Raw genomic sequence first — 17510 nt, 5'->3', positions numbered from 1 at the left:
GGACTATCATATATTGAAAGATTTGGAGCGACTGGGCTTGTATACACTTGAGTTTAGAAGGATGAGAGGGGATCTGATTGAGGCGTATAAGATTATTAAGGGATTGGACACTCTGGAGGCAGGAAGCATGTTTCCTCTGATGGCTGAGTCCAGAACCAGAGGACACAGTTTAAAAAATGAGGGGTAGGCCATTTAGAACAGAGTTGAGGAGAAACTTCTTCACCCAGAGAGTGGTGGATATATGGAATGCTCTGCCCCAGAAGGCAATGGAGGCCAACTCTCTGGATACCTTCAAGAAAGAGATAGATAGAGCTCTTAAAGATAGTGGAATCAAGGGTTATGGGGATACGGCAGGAACAGGATACTGATTGTGGATGATCATAATGAATGGTGGTGCTGGTTAGAAGGGCCGAATGGCCTACTCCAGCACCTATTGGCTATTGATTGGCCTTCAATAATCTCAAACAACATTTTGGTGAGAAAAAGTTGTTGCTTAGAGATGTTGATGGTTCCTTCCATCATTTTCCTGATTGGAAAGATGCTTGTTTTTTCGTAACGAGCCAATTCAAAACTTGTCTTGCTTTTTCTAGATTGGCCACTTATCTTCCATACTTTTGAGAATGTTGACATTCTTAACACCATGTTACATTTTCTGGACTATGTTGTAAAACATAATATTTCTGAACAGAAGCTTTTTATGACAATTATGAAGGTATGCAACCACTTTGTGCAACATGTAATATGTCTTATATGTGTATGGCATCATATAAACAAATCTCTTGAATTTACTGAACTTTTTTTATATTGTAGTCGCTGTTAATGTGTATTTAGAGATTATTATCTGATGCTGTTGGTTGGAGACACGAATGTTAAACAAGGAGCAAGGAGATTCCTGACTTCTCATCAAATAATGTCTTGCAACCCTTTAAACCTGCCGCAACAGCAGACAGAGCCTCTGTGAAGCAAAAAACAGTACAGCACAGTAACAGGCCTTTTGGCCCACCAGGCCTGCGCTGACAGATGATGCCTTTTCTGAACTGAAATCATTTGCCTCCATGCAGTCCGTATCCCTCTATTCCCTGCCTTTCGGTGAAACTGTCAAGGTGCCTGTTAAATGTCGCTTTTGTATCTGCTTCTGCATCATCCTCTAGCAGCACATTCCAGGCACTTACCCACCCTCTGTTTAAAAAAAAAACTTGCTTTCACATCTTGCCAAAGTTTTCCCACCATCCCTTAGTAATTGACATTTCTACCCTGGGAAAAAGGCACCGTCTATCCGTTTTATCCATAATCCTTCATAATTTTGTAAACACCTCGATCAAGTTGCCTCTGCGCCTCCAACGTTCCAAGTGAAAATGAGTTTGTCTAATCTCTCCTCATAACTAATTCCTGCCAAACGAGGCACCATTCTGGTAAACCTTTTCTGTGCTCTCCAAAGCCTCCACATTGTTTTAGTAGTGTGGAGAGCAGAAATGTAAGCAGTATTCCAAATGTGGCCAAACTAAACATTTCATTCTAAATTACTTGCTGAATAAATATTGAGTTGCAACTTGCATTGCTTGTCCAAGTTATGGAGTAAATTTGAGCTTACACCCTACTGTTGAGGGCCATCCACTAACTTGTTTTGACTGTTCCTTCTAAAATGCAATTGATATATCCTTGCCAAGTTGCAGTTCCAGCACTTCAAAGTTTTAAGAAGTTGATGTTGCTTGATGAGCACCAATTGCACTTTAATCCCATTACAAATACTCATGTCAGAAGAAAAAGAATCCATTCTTCTCTAAGTCACTACTTAGAATTTAAAGGTGCTTTTTAAAGCCTGAAGATCGGCTCAGATTCTCAAAGTAGTGCTTGTTGCGGTTTTACTTTACAGAGACTTGTCAAGTTTTAATTTCACAAGGTTCTGTAGAGCCAAGAATTTTCATAAGATGTTGACAGACTTAACCTGCTAAGTTTTTGTGTTGAATTAGATGTATTTTTAGCAAAAAGCTAAGTTTAATATTAGTAGAAATTTTCGTTAAGTAACTTTTTGTTTTTTCTTCCAGAAGAAAATCCAGCACATTCCCTACAGAAACAGCAAGCTAACACGACTGTTGAAGGACTCTCTGGGTGGAAATTGCCAGACAGTTATGATAGCTGCTATCAGCCCATCCTCTTTGTCTTACGATGATACATATAACACTCTAAAGTATGCCAATAGAGCAAAAGACATCAAATCTTCAGTAGGTTTTTTTTGTGTTTTAGTATTTACTGGATGATCTCCAAAAGCACAACACATGGTTAAAGACCAATTACAGAAAAAGGAAACCTGGATAAAGATTTAGATGTAGTACTGTTTTAAAGTTGCACTTTCTGTCATTGCCTATGTTTTGTCTTTTTTTTAAGCCATAATCAAATTTAAAATGGTTTGAAATGACATGGGAGGTGGAAAATTTACAAGGATATTGCTGGGACTGGAGGGTTTGACTTAAAAGGAGAGGCTGAATAGGCACTTCTCTCCCCTGGAGGATTGGAGGCTGAGGGGTGAACGTGTAGAAATTTATAAAATCCTGGGGGACATAGATAATTGAATTGTCTGTTTGCAAGGGTAGGGAAGCCCAAAACTAGAGGGCACAGGTTTAAGATGAGCTGTGAAAGATTTAAAAGGGACCTGAGGGGCAACGTTTTCACACAGAGGGTGGAGTGAGTATGGAAAGAACTACTAGAGGAAATGGTTGAGGTGGGTATAATTACAACATTTGAAAGATAGTTGGACTAGTACATGAATAGGAAAGGTTTAGAGGAATATGGGCCAAATGCAGGAAGATGGGACTAGGTCAGTTTGGGAAAGTTGGTTGGCATGGACAAATTGGACTGAAAGGTCGCTTTTGCTGTATGACTGACAATTGGAACTTCCATGTTGTAGAGTATGAGGTACCAGTAAATACAAAACTGGGGTGTTTAGAATACCACCACTGGTAGGAGAATTTAATGTGTGGGTGTTTATGATACTACAAATGTGGCCTATTAGAGGTGAATAGCTGAAACAAAGCTCCCACAGAATGTGCTCCTGAGATGCTGCTTGGCCTGCTGTGTTCATCCAGCCTCACATTGTATTATCTCCTACAGAATGTGTTCAGTAATTCGACTTCTACTATACAGTAGGTCCAAATAAATCTGGATGTCGAATATTTTGTTTGTAATTCATTGGTATAGTTTTGATCTTTTCATATGTTTGATTCATATGTGTGCACAGTATGCTGTGTGTTTTGCCACATTAAATTAAAATATACATAATTGCATTTAACTCTTAAAATTTAATACAAAGATTTAGTGTAATTTAGTTAAAGCAGGCTGTACATGTGAATTGCAACGCTTTGTGTATTCTTATGAAACGATTGCAATCTGTTCATAATAAAATTTGGGACTTACTATTTTGCATGGAATAGGAATGTAAAACTAAGCGGAAGGTTCTCAGATTCCAGGACTGCTGTCTCTCTTTGTCTCTGCAGACATTACTAACGCGAAATTGTCATTTATAAAATATGCACATAATCTTGATTTTTTTAACTTTTATGTTATTTTACATGGTATAACTTTGTATTAATTTGTTTTGTTGTAATTTATCCTATTTTCTTGTCACATGCAGGTAAGGAGTAATATTTTGAATCTGAATAACCATGTCGGGAAATATGCAAAGATTTGTGAAGAACAAAGGAAAGAGGTAAGTAGTCATGATTTTACAAAAACAAACATTTGTCGACCATTGTAGTAAAACAAACTGTTCAAAATAGTATCTATTATACAGATAAAATATACTTTTATACTGGAAAACGTGCCTACTTCACCATGTTTCAATCAAAGAGGGTTTTGGAGAAGTCATGTCCTCAGGCAATGATGGTACAGACAGCTTATACTTGAAATGATAACTTAGTTTAAGAGCTCAGGCCTCTATGTGTTTTGTGTTCCACAGATTATGGAGCTCAAAGAGAAGTTGAAAGCTTATGAGAGTGAAAAATTGTTGTTTCTTAATAACCATGGAAGAGATGTCATTTTTGCTTCAAATTCAAAGGAAACTGAAATAAAAAGGTAAATCTACAAATTGACTTTTTTTTGTTTCAAAATGAAAGGTACACTATTTTTATGAGAAATTGCTTTTTTGTAAACTCAACTTCATGCAGAAAAGTGGAATAATGTTTTCTTTGCAGATATGGTACTAGGTTAAGTTGTTGTCAGGTGTTTAATTATTGATTGACAAGCTTCTTTGTCCTTGTTGTCTTCAGTCCTTTTGTTCCTGTGTAGCTGCAACAGTTAAACTCAATTGCTTCAGAGTTTGTTTAGCTATCAAATTGAATCTTAAAATAATAATGGCATGTCTCTTCTATGTGAAAGCTGCTTTTATCTTGCTATTATGTCAATAGTTTGTGTTTTTGAAATTATATTGTTTATACTTAAGTTAAAATTTAACAAATGCATTAAATTAGATTTCAACTACGTCAAGAATAGGTGATGAACTACAGTAAGATGACTAAAGATGATGTGCCATGGGGAATTATGTCTGCCATCAGAGAGTAATGTGCATTTGACCTCTCCTAAGTCATTAATAACTTACAGTCTTTTATTAATTAAAAGTTAATTGAAGGAACAGTTGCCACATGGGTATGCCTATTTTCTGGGAACAGAGAACAAGCCAATCTTCACCCCTTAGCTCTTACCTTGGTCTTCCAGAGTTAACTTCAGGGAAGAATGCAAAGCATATGTACTGTAACTCTGTAATATCGAGATTCAAAGGTGCCCCAGAAAGTAGTGGTATTTCCAAGATGCCCGCAGAAGCCATGCAAGGGCTTAGCAGTGATGGAAAAACGTCCCTAAGAAAAATAGGAATCCTTTTATTTTTCCCCAAAACCATGATGATGTTCAAGCCTCTTGGGCTGAACCTTATTGTTTCCACTCTTCCCTGTCAGGTGGTTATGAAAAAGACTCTATTGGTGGAATTTTCTGGGCTGACTTTTGAAAAGGTGAGAAGAAATGCTTAAATAAATAGAAACTCAGCAGGTCTAGCAGCATCTGTGGGGAGAGAAAAACAGAGTTAGCATTTTGAGTCCAATATGACTGTCCTCTAGGACTGAAAGGAACTAGGAAAGTAGGATTTATTTTATGCTTTTGACATTGGAGAAGAAACAAATGGAACAAGTAGTGAGGGTGCCCAGAGCAAAAGACAAGGAAGTTCTGAACTTTCATACTGTTAACATCTATTGTTTAATTATTTACACCCAGTTTACAACTATATCTCTCCTTTTCCACCATGGGCACTCCCTTGTCTTCTTCAGTTACTTGGCTCCTTCCATGCCAAGCCATTTCTTTCTTCAAGCACCTGCAGTGTCAGGGGTAAAGTCCCTCTTTGTTGATCACCTCACGAGAAGTCTTATTCCTATGCAGTCAAACTTATTGTTAAACTCAAATCCTGACCAGGCCAACAAGCTTGTCCATCTGAGGCAGCCACACTGGCTGCACCAGCAAACTTGACTGGACACGAAAGTGGGACTAAATTCGAAAAGCCATCTTTTTCTATTGTGTCCTTGGCCCTTGCAAACTTTTGGTGAAAGGCTATCCAATATGTATGTTTCCTGAGTTATGATGAAAGATCAGATCTGGATGGTGCATGAGCTGCTGAGTATTGCAGTTTCTTTTATGTTTGAAGTGTTACCCCTGGTGAATGTAACAGAAGCAGTACCACAATAGTGGTACCTTGGTAGTTGCAATGAAATGACAGACATTAATTGCAGGTAAGTTGTCTAACCTCCAACCTCATGTCTAATAATGTTTTACATGGATATCCTTGTGATGCTATTTTGATGGGCACATATGTCTAACAAATATTGTCAGAACTTCTGCTTTGCTGAATATCCGTAAAATTTTACTTAAAGGTGCCCTATATTGCATGTCAAAATAACTGCAAGAAGTCTGACGTTGTGTCAGCACAGCACAATTTTATAATTTGTCAAAATGGTCTTGCTCATGTTGCGCAACAAAATTAGGTTTGTGAATTTCAGTAACTGATATATAATGGTAAAAGTGTAAACAAAGACCGAGAAAATCCCTTTTTGTTGGTGAGTAATAAACAGGTTGATGTGGAATTGTTTAAAACAACATAAATTATTTACAAGTTTTCATATAAAAATTATGGTGATTTGGTGCCAGTAAACAAAGTCCTGAACTGTTAAAAACAACACTATAGCTTTGACAGCAGCGTTAGAAAATTTGAAGTATTAATAGGTCTTCTCAGCAGTCTCTTACATCAGTAGCTCTGAGAGATGTAAATGTCTCTGTGTATCAATATTTTAAGACTCAACAACAAGCAATGTACGTCAGAGTAAGATTCCAGAGTATAGTCATGCCTTTTAACTTTTTAAAACAGCTAATGCTATTTTATGTTGCAAACATCAAACTAAGTTAGAATCATTGAGGTCTACAGCGCAACTTATAAGAATTGCTGCAAATATTTCAGACCAATTCTGAAAATGGGCATCAATGGACATAATACATAATGTCTTAATAAAGCGCTTGATGTACTTGGGAATAAGTAATTTTCAGAATTCAACTGAACTTTTATTTCAAATCCTCAGTAAAACAATTAAAAAACAAATGGCAGCATTATGTTGTACGTGGTTGTCTTCTTCTTTTACAGATTTGAAGGTGTCCTTGAAAATATCTTCAGCAAACGACGCAAAATCAGAGTAACCTGTTTAGATTTAGAGCTGAGACTGAAAGAAATGGAACTAAAAATGTATTATTATAAACGGCACCAGCAATATGCCACACTGTTTTCCTGTGACCATGTAACGGCAAAGGTAATTGGTAGTTAACTTTCTTTGGACATGGGGAAATTGACCTACCAGCTCACTGGCCTAGTCTCAGTAGTTATTTTAAACAAATGTGCGCTTGAGTTCCCAATTATCTAAAACCCATTTCCTTGTTATTAACTGACTGGTTCAGTGAAAAGCACTTTTGCCTCAGTGTCAAGGCCTTGTGTGTTCACTCCTACTCCAGGACACAGACTGACAGTCCAGATTTTGCAGTATTGAGGAAAAGCTGCACTTTCAGAGATTCAGCCTTTCAAATGAGTCCTTAATGTGAGGATCTGTCTGTTTCAGGTGAATGTGAAAAAAGTCTGGCGCTATTTCAAAGAAGAGCAGGGAAATGATTCCCAGTGTTCTCTCCAATATCAGTCAACAACACGAAACCTGATTATCCAGTTGCTATCACATTATTGTTTGCTTGCAAACTAGCTGGTAATTTTTCCACATTACAATTATGATAAGAGTTTAAAACTACTTAATTCACTGTAAAGTGATTTGGGATGCACAGTCACTATGAAGCTTGCTATTTAAATCCAAGTTTTTCTTTTAGTGTTTATTAAAATGACGTCAAAGGACGATATAGACTTTGCATATAATGTTTCCGATGTACACAATGCTTGCACCCTTAACTCCAGGAAGGAATCAGAGAGATGCAAAATCAAGGTATTTTGCAAGTGAATGTGTCAGACCACAGTCACACTATGATCACTATAATGAAATACAGCACAATGCATTTAAATTTGTGAAACCCTGCAATTAAGTTGAAAAATAACAAATTTCATTTTTGGAGAATTTGGGAACTGCAGATGCTGGAGAATTCCAAGATAATAAAATGTGAGGCTGGATGAACACAGCAGGTCAAGCAGCATCTCAGGAGCACAAAAGCTGATGTTTCGGGCCTAGACCCTTCATCAGAGAGGGGGATGGGGAGAGGGAACTGGAATAAATAGGGAGAGAGGGGGAGGCGGACCGAAGATGGAGAGTAAAGAAGATAGGTGGAGAGAGTATAGGTGGGGGGGTAGGGAGGGGATAGGTCAGTCCAGGGAAGACGGACAGGTCAAGGAGGTGGGATGAGGTTAGTAGGTAGCTGGGGGTGCGGCTTGGGGTGGGAGGAAGGGATGGGTGAGAGGAAGAACCGGTTAGGGAGGCAGAGACAGGTTGGACTGGTTTTGGGATGCAGTGGGTGGGGGGGAAGAGCTGGGCTGGTTGTGTGGTGCAGTGGGGGGAGGGGACGAACTAGGCTGGTTTAGGGATGCAGTAGGGGAAGGGGAGATTTTGAAACTGGTGAAGTCCACATTGATACCATATGGCTGCAGGGTTCCCAGGCGGAATATGAGTTGCTGTTCCTGCAACCTTCGGGTGGCATCATTGTGGCAGTGCAGGAGGCCCATGATGGACATGTCATCTAGAGAATGGGAGGGGGAGTGGAAATGGTTTGCAACTGGGAGGTGCAGTTGTTTGTTGCGAACTGAGCGGAGGTGTTCTGCAAAGCGGTCCCCAAGCCTCCGCTTGGTTTCCCCAATGTAGAGGAAGCCGCACCGGGTACAGTGGATGCAGTATACCACATTGGCAGATGTGCAGGTGAACCTCTGCTTAATGTGTAATGTCATCTTGGGGCCTGGGATAGGGGTGAGGGAGGAGTTGTGGGGACAAGCGTAGCATTTCCTGCGGTTGCAGGGGAAGGTGCCGGGTGTGGTGGGGTTGGAGGGCAGTGTGGAGCGAACAAGGGAGTCACGGAGAGAGTGGTCTCTCCAAAAAGCAGACAGGGGAGGGGATGGAAAAATGTCATGGGTGGTGGGGTCGGATTGTAAATGGCGGAAGTGTCAGAGGATGATGCGTTGTATCCGGAGGTTGGTAGGGTGGTGTGTGAGAACGAGGGGGATCCTCTTGGGGCGGTTGTGACGGGGGCGGGGTGTGAGGGATGTGTTGCGGGAAATACGGGAGACGCGGTCAAGGGCGTTCTCGATCACTGTGGGGGGAAAGTTGCGGTCCTTAAAGAACTTGGACATCTGGGATGTGCGGGAGTGGAATGCATACACCTCCTCCCACCCACCCTCCTGCATACACCTCCTCCCACCCACCCTCCTGCAAAAATTCCCTCCCCTATTCCCAATTCCTCCGCCTCCACCGCATCTGCTCCCACGATAAGACATTCCACTCCCGCACATCCCAGATGTCCAAGTTCTTTAAGGACCGCAACTTTCCCCCCACAGTGATCGAGAACACCCTTGACCGCGTCTCCCGTATTTCCCGCAACACATCCCTCACACCCTGCCCCCGCCACAACCGCCCCAAGAGGATCCCCCTCGTTCTCACACACCACGCTACCAACCTCCGGATACAACGCATCATCCTCCGACACTTCCGCCATTTACAATCCGACCCCACCACCCAAGACATTTTTCCATCCCCTCCCCTGTCTGCTTTCCGGAGAGACCACTCTCTCCGTGACTCCCTTGTTCGCTCCACACTGCCCTCCAGCCCCACCACACCCGGCACCTTCCCCTGCAACCGCAGGAAATGCTACACTTGTCCCCACACCTCCTCCCTCACCCCTATCCCAGGCCCCAAGATGACATTCTACATTAAGCAGAGGTTCACCTGCACATCTGCCAATGTGGTATACTGCATCCACTGTACCCGGTGCAGCTTCCTCTACATTGGGGAAACCAAGCAGAGGCTTGGGGACCGCTTTGCAGAACACCTCCGCTCAGTTCGCAACAAACAACTGCACCTCCCAGTTGCAAACCATTTCCACTCCCCCTCCCATTCTCTAGATGACATGTCCATCATGGGCCTCCTGCACTGCCACAATGATGCCACCCGAAGGTTGCAGGAACAGCAACTCATATTCCGCCTGGGAACCCTGCAGCCATATGGTATCAATGTGGACTTCACCAGTTTCAAAATCTCCCCTTCCCCTACTGCATCTCTAAACCAGCCTAGTTCGTCCCCTCCCCCCACTGCACCACACAACCAGCCCAGCTCTTCCCCCCCCACCGACTGCATCCCAAAACCAGTCCAACCTGTCTCTGCCTCCCTAACCGGTTCTTCCTCTCACCCATCCCTTCCTCCCACCCCAAGCCGCACCCCCAGCTACCTACTAACCTCATCCCACCTCCTTGACCTGTCCGTCTTCCCTGGACTGACCTATCCCCTCCCTACCTCCCCACCTACACTCTCTCCACTTATCTTCTTTACTCTCCATCTTCAGTCCGCCTCCCCCTCTCTCCCTATTTATTCCAGTTCCCTCTCCCCATCCCCCTCTCTGATGAAGGGTCTAGGCCCGAAACGTCAGCTTTTGTGCTCCTGAGATGCTGCTTGACCTGCTGTGTTCATCCAGCCTCACATTTTATTAAATTTCATTTTTGACATGGCTAAGTACATAGTGTCACAAGCTACACAAGCCCTGTTGTTTAGTTTAGATTCCCCACAGTGTGTAAACAGGCCCTTAGGCCCAACAAGTCACAACCACCCCTTAGAGCATCACTACGGGCAATTTAGCATGGCCGATCCACCTACCCTGCACATCTTTGGACTGTAGGAGGAAACTGGACCACCCAGAGGAAACCCACGCAGGCAAGGGGAGAATGTGCAAACTCCGCACAGACAGTTGCCTGAGGCTGGAATTGAACCCAGGTCCCTGGCGCTGAGAGATGGCAGTGCTAACTACTGAGCCACCGTGCTGTGCATACAGCTGTAATATAGTAGGGTCTATTTTAGTCTATTATGTTGAGCCAAGGGCATTTATTAACAATAAAGTTGTTTTGTAAAGTAGGTAGAAGCTGTTTTGTTTGTATTGACATGTGTCCTTGTTTACTTTTTATACTTTCTACTGCATGCATCAGGTATAATTTGCAAATGTTATTTTGATTTTCATATGTTCTTGTTTGAGTCAAGGACTTTAAAACCTTTTAATCTCTTACAAATATGCTTTAGTTTTGCACATTGCATGACAAGAATGAGCTGTGTGATGAGGTTGAATCTCCCTCTCATAGTGCTTCTCTTGCATCCAGTACAGCTGAAACTGAATTGTTAATAAGAAGCACCTTGGCATAACATGGTTTTGGAGATACAAACTGCGTCTCCCATCCTTTGTGTTACCAGTGAAAGGATTATTTGTATGTCTGAGGGAGCCATTTACAAACTGAATGATTTCAATGAATAACAGGGTATGTTAAAGGGTCCTACCCTATCTGTGAAGAATACACCAGCACAAGAATGTTTTGATGGAGTCTGTACTTTCCACTCTAATGGTTTCCCCTCCTTATGCTGGCTGGCTGTTTGTCTAAACATCTGAAGTCTTATTTTACAGGCCAACTAAAAGTGAAATGAGACTGCTCTATAGGGGCGCTGTAATTTGAATAACAATTTTAAAGAAATCTCATGAAAATCACAACAAAATGCCTTTTGATTGGGTAAAAATACACTGGTATACATATCTAAATAATTTTTTAATTCACCTGATCAGACTCGTTGACACACCTGGTTCAGGCAAGACTTGAACCCAGACATTCTGGTTCAGAGATGGGATGCTACCACTGCACCACAAGATTATTGCACATCTAAGTTGTTGTCATAAAATAGAATCCCGACAGCATGGAAGCAGCCCATTGAGTCCATACTATCTCTCCAAAAAGTATCCCACTGAGACCCACCTACTTACCCTATCCCTGTAAGTCTACATTTCTCATGATGATACAGCTAGTCTGCAGACCCTGGATACTATGGACAATTTAGCATGGCCAATCCACCCAACCTGCACATCTTTGCACTATGGGAGGAAACCGGAGCACGCAGAGGAAAAACATGCAGTCACAGGGCAAATGTCTGTGTGGAGTTTGCACAGTCACCCATGGCTGGAATCAAACTTGGTCCCTGGCACTGTGAAGCAGCAATGCTAGCTGCTGTGGCGACCATTTCATCAACGTGTTTAAACATGTTACGACACATCTCTGGGGCAGGTTGGAATTGAAGAACCACAACTATTGTGGCAGCTATTTTCTAATCAAACTGTTCAGGGATGTCATTGCACACCTCCAGAGCAGATGGGACTTGAACCAAGGCCGTCTTATCCAGAGACATGGATGCTACCACTGTGTCACAGAAGCCCATAACTACCACTGCTCAGGTATTTTTAATTAACCTTTCAGAAATGTTATTACACACCTCTAGAGCAAATGGGACATGAATCCAGGTTTCCTAGCTTAAAGGTATGGAAATCACCACTATACCGAAGAGTCCTCCAACAAGCACTGAGGACTTTTATCTGAAACAGCCCTGAATTACTGAAACAAGCTAAGGAGCAAATTCCAGTTGCAGACATCTTGAGTTAAGATGTAAATTTAGCATCTCCAATATGCAAATACTTGCCTGTCAATAGCCAACACCTGTTTACGTTATTGCCTTCAACTGTTAAATAGTTAACATCCATCAGCAGGATCTGTTAGATACTAACAAGTTGTGGAGGAGATTCTTTTTCTCCAATATTCACACACTGCACCTGGATGTGGTACTTTTAACTTTTCTGTCGTATGGAAATCAAATTGAAAATGTATAAATGTGCAGTATAAAGAAGAAATAAGGTTAGAAACTTTTTATCTAAGAGAGAACAATTCAGTAACTTATATTTAAGGACAGATATTTCATTGGAGGCAGTTCGGAGAAGGTTCAGTAGGATGATCTTTTGTGGGGGGACGGAATTGTCATAAGAGCATAGGTTAAACAGGTTGAGACTCTACTTGGCATTTTGCAGAATGAGAGGTGATCTTATTGAAACATAGAATTCTTAAGGGGCTTGACAGGGTAAATGCTGAGAGGATATTTCTCTTCACGGGAGAGTCTAGGGCAGGAATAAAGGGGCATGAATTTAAGGCTGAGATGATGGGGAATTTATTCGCTCAGACAGCTGAGAACTTTTGAAATTGCTTGCCACAGAGAGCTGTGGATGCAGGATCTTTGTGTATATATAAGGCTGAGATAGATTCCCAATCAATAGGGGAATTGAGGGTTATGGAGAAAGGGCAGGAAAGTGAATGCAAGGAATGTTGGATCAGCCATAATCCTATTGGATGGCAAGGCAAGCTGAAAGGGCTCAACAATGTATTCGTACTTCTAATTCTTATCGTCTTCAAAGTTTCCAGCCAGGTGGAGGCGTGGTTTGTTGTGTACATGTTGGGAAGGCAAGGAATGGATTCTAATTAGAATCCTGACATTATCCTGGTGTCTTCTGGCTTTGTTCCAAAACCTGCTGTACTCTTGATCTATGTCAGCATCTGCTGAGAGTGCACTCTGTGATCACCAACATCCTGAATTAAATGTACTTTTTCTTGTGATTATGGAGTGTGACCCCTGCTTTAAAAATAAAACCCTAACGTGGTGTTTCTGTTGTTTTAAAACATGAAGCTCTTTCTTTAGAGCCCTTTTAAGATTAATGAATTTTTGCTGTCTGCTAATTCTTTTAAAAATGTATTTCGTTTTTCATAGCTTTTTGATTAACTTAGCATTACACCTATCGCATCTTTAGGCATCTTGCAAGCATGAACGTAGGCTGGCGTCACTAATCACACAACACAAGCATATTCAACAAAAGCTGGAAACTGTCGAGAAAATGCTTGAAGAAAATAGTAACTGGTTGCACCGTGTGGAAAATGAAATGTGTTTATTCAGCCAGGACGGAACAATGCCTCAGGTAGAACTGAAATAATTGATCCTTATCGTTTTTGTACTTTAAAATTTTTCATATTGCACAATATACAATGTTTTAATCTGTTGTTACATGTCAGCCTCTTTCAGACTGTATATTTTGTTCCATGATTGCCTCACTGGAGATCTTCCCTCTGTGGCTCTCTAAGCTTTCATTCTCTAACGTCAAACAGCTCCTTTGTGTCTTTTCTCAAAAATCCCCAAACAGAATCATCCTGACAGGTGCATTGTTTGTTTCAACTGGTGTCTTTCAATCTCCACTCTATATTTTATCTGTCTCTGTTTCAGGCTCTTCCCAACTACTTTCATCATTGTTCTGATTACCTTTGCCAGTTGATCAATTTCCTGTACCCAACCACCTTTTCTTCACTTTCGGTGTGCAGTCTCTGCATTTCTGTCCAATGTCCGAATAGTCTGAGGCTATTACATATGGGTCATTTAAAGTTGGCAGCATCTCTGCGGTAGCAAGCCGTGTAAATGGTGTCCATGGTCAGAAAGCTGGCTTCGGTGATCTAGGCTGTGCATAGCACCTTCTGTAGTTTCTTATAGTCCTGGGCAGAGTAGTTGCCATTACACGCCATTATGCACCCAGACAGTATGCTTTGAATGGTACATCTTTAGAAGTTGTTGAGTGACCTTATGGACTACATTCCATTCTCCCTCTTTCTCTTCCTCTCTTACATATGTTTTGATGCTAGCTTCCACAGTGGTTTTTCTAACATAACTTCCTGCTTCCTTACCCAATTTAACAGGGTCCTCAGCTGTGTACAATTTACTTCTTGAACATCTCCACTCACCCATTCCAATCCCTCTGGGGACTCTGAAAGGCTTCCACTTGTCCAAGCTTTCCAACCAACAAACACTCACCATTCAACCACCTCAGCATAATGCCAAATTCATCTTACCTGCCTCCCGTCCCTTCTTGGCATTCCACAATTGCCATTCCCTGCACAGCACTGATCCATTTCTCCATCAGTGTTCTCTCCCCACCCCAATACCTCTCATCTTCAGCATTACACTCTGACTCTCCTCCCTGCACCACATCACCTTTCCATGCGGCCACAAATGGTGCAATATTTGACCCTTTACTTTCTCATTGTTCAAACCCCCAACAAATCCTATAGGTTGTCACAGCAAATTATTTTTGTACTTCTTTCAATGTAGTCCACTGTATCTGCTGCTTATATTGCAATCTCCAAACATAGGGAGACCAAACATAGACTGGGTGACTGCTTTGTAGAGCAACTCAGATCAGTCTACAAGCGTCACCCAGAACCTTCCAGTCCCTTGCAATTTAAACGTATCCTCTTGTTCTCGCACTCGCATATCTGACATAGGCCTGTCACAGTTTTCCAATAAAATCCAACACAGCTGAAGGAATAGCACCTCACTTGACAGTTTTCCAAATCAACAATTTCAAACCATGAATTCTGGCCTCCATTTGATGTCCAATCCCAGTGTCTGTGGTTTGTTTTCCATGGTTTTGTTTTCAATGTTTAGAACCTACTATGGACCTATATCATGCCTTCATTACAATTATTGCTATTTCCTTTGTCTTTTGTTCTATAGCACCTTCGATTTCTCTCCCTGATATGCCTTTTTATTCCATTTGACCCTCGCACTTCTCACAGCATAAACCCGTAACTTTTCTACACCTGTTAGTTCAGAAGAAAAGCTGTTGGACTCAAAACTGGTTTTCTGTCCAGATACTGCCAGACCTTCTCAGTTTCTCCAGCACTTTGTTTTTATTTCAGATCTCCAACACCGACTATATTTTGCTGTTAATATATTATAAGCTCCATATGATTAAAAGTAATTACTTGCTGAAGTCGAATTAGGTTCACACTTTTTTTCTTCATAGAATGAAATTGAATTCAAAGAACTGAGCTGAAATTACATTTTGACTTTTAGACTATGCGTAATTCCAGAAGAAGGATGATTCTGTTGATTGCAACACACTGATATCTTAATACTTGTTATATTGCTTTCATTCATTCATGGGGTGTAAGCATCTTTGGCTAGATTATCATTTAATGTCCATCATTAATTTCCTCTAAGAAGCGAGCCACCTTGAGCTATTGCTGCCCTTGGGGGTGTAGGTATGTCCACAGTGCTATTAGGAAAGGAGTTCAAGGATTGTTTTAAACAGTGACAAAAAAGTGGCTCCATTATTACAAATCAAGAGCTTGGGGGTGAACTTGTAGATGGCGGTGTCCTGTATGTCTGCTGCCTTTGTTCTTCTAGAAGGTGGGGGTCACTTGTTTGCAAAATGTTGTCAAAGGAACCCGGAGGCGAGTTACTGCACTCAAATGTGTAAATGGTATGCACAGCTACCACTGAATAAAGATGATGGAAAGAGTGACTGAAAGGTGGTGGGTGGGGTGCCAATTAAGTGGACTACTTTGCTTTGATGTTGTTTGATCTTATTCTTGCATGGGTTGTGGGCGTTGAGGCAAAGCTGGTATTTGTTGCCATTCTCTAATTGCCCTTGCATCCAAAAGGTAGAAATTCGTCTGCATTGTTTGCAGAGGTACTGCGAAAGATTGCAAGATTCCTTTTTTTTTGTCTTTAAAAGGAGAATGCTTAACTTTAAGTTGTGCCCTAGTTCTGAATGAGCTGACGAAGAGAAACCTCCTTTCAGCATCTAGCCTGTCAAGGTCCCCCTTTGGAATCGATATGTTTCAATAAGATCACCCTCTCATTCTTCTAAATTCCAATCAGCTTTCTCTCATAAGCTAAGCTCTCACATTGGGTGTCAGCCTGATTAATCTTCTTTGAACTTTTTCCAGTGCAAAAATGTCCCTTCTTTGTCAGTTTAGAAATACAAGCTCCTTTTGTTGTGGACCAGACAAAACCCTCTTCAAATAGATCAACCAGATAGCCTAAACCCTAACTTTCATCTTACGTAAAGGCACCATAAAAGTAATGTGCTGTGTTCCAGATGTAATTCGATTGTTTATATTACTTGGCTTTAAGTAAAGCGCCCTTTTTTCTTCCCCCTTAACGTATAAACAAAAGAAAAGAAAACTGGTATAATTTTAACTCTTGGAAAACTTAACAGAATATTAAATTATTTAAATTCTAAACAGCAATTGTTTCTAATATATTAACATCTCAGGTTCCAGCACACAATTCTTTGACATTTGCGTCATGTAGACAGGTTGTTTAAGAAGATGTTTAGCACGCTTGCCTTCATTGCTCGGACCTTTGAGTGTAAGGAGAGATTGGGTAGGCTGGGACTTGAGCTGAAGTGTAGGAGGCTGACGGTTGACTTTATAGAGTTTTATAAAATCATGGGAGGGTACAAATGAGGTTAATAGCAAAAGTCTTTTCCCTAGGGTGGAAAATTTCAAGACTTAGGGAGCATATTTTTATGGTCAGATTAGAAAGATTTTGTAAAAGACAGGAGGCATCTTTTTACAGTCTGGTTTTTGTATAGAATGAACTTCCGGAGGAAGTAGTAGATGCGGGGATATTACAGCATTTAAAAGACATTTAGTAAGTACATGAATAAGAAATGTTCAGAAGAATATGCGCCCAGTGGAGGCATGTGGGACTAGTTTAATTTGGGATTATGGTCAGCATGGACTGGTTGGACTGAAGGGTTTGTTTCCATGCTGTATGACTCTATAAACACACCCTTGGCATAGACAAATTCAGTAATTAGATTGTTTCACATGTGATACTCCTCCAAGCCAGTAGAAAGCAACACCAAGAGAAATTCTGGTAGAAAGAGGGAGAACTCCAGCTTTTTGCGGTGGCCAAGAGAAGCCTAACAGCTTCCAAGCCAACTTCAGAACTTCCACAAATGCTGAAAACCAAACAAAAATTTGATTCTGTGGGGATCCATTCATTCATGCTGCTTCTATTGTTCTAATTTGAACAAAATCCCAGGGCCTCAAGCTGTTTACTTTATTGGCTTGGAAGAGACAGCTCATCAACTGTGGTTCAAAACCTGTCTCTTTT

At 41.3% G+C, this 17510-nt stretch overlaps 1 protein-coding gene across 6 annotated transcripts in view; it reads left to right on the top strand.

Moving 5' to 3' along the window:
* The window catches only part of kif18a (kinesin family member 18A), a 102307-nt gene that overhangs the window by 41419 nt on the left and 43378 nt on the right, over window positions 1-17510 (top strand). For 5 of the 6 annotated variants that reach the window (XM_059652154.1, XM_059652155.1, XM_059652157.1 and 2 more), the window contains exons 7-11: window positions 2046-2222; window positions 3629-3703; window positions 3953-4068; window positions 6668-6830; window positions 13366-13530. In XM_059652154.1, the coding sequence (XP_059508137.1) occupies window positions 2046-2222; window positions 3629-3703; window positions 3953-4068; window positions 6668-6830; window positions 13366-13530 (696 nt within the window). The remainder of the gene's footprint in view (window positions 1-2045; window positions 2223-3628; window positions 3704-3952; window positions 4069-6667; window positions 6831-13365; window positions 13531-17510) is intronic. The other variant, XM_059652156.1, reaches the window with a different exon arrangement.

The sequence above is a fragment of the Stegostoma tigrinum genome, chromosome 17, assembly GCF_030684315.1.
Source record: "Stegostoma tigrinum isolate sSteTig4 chromosome 17, sSteTig4.hap1, whole genome shotgun sequence".
Lineage (NCBI taxonomy): Eukaryota > Metazoa > Chordata > Chondrichthyes > Orectolobiformes > Stegostomatidae > Stegostoma > Stegostoma tigrinum.
Note: the sequence above shows the minus strand (reverse complement) of the source record. Positions and strands in the feature narration are given on the sequence as shown.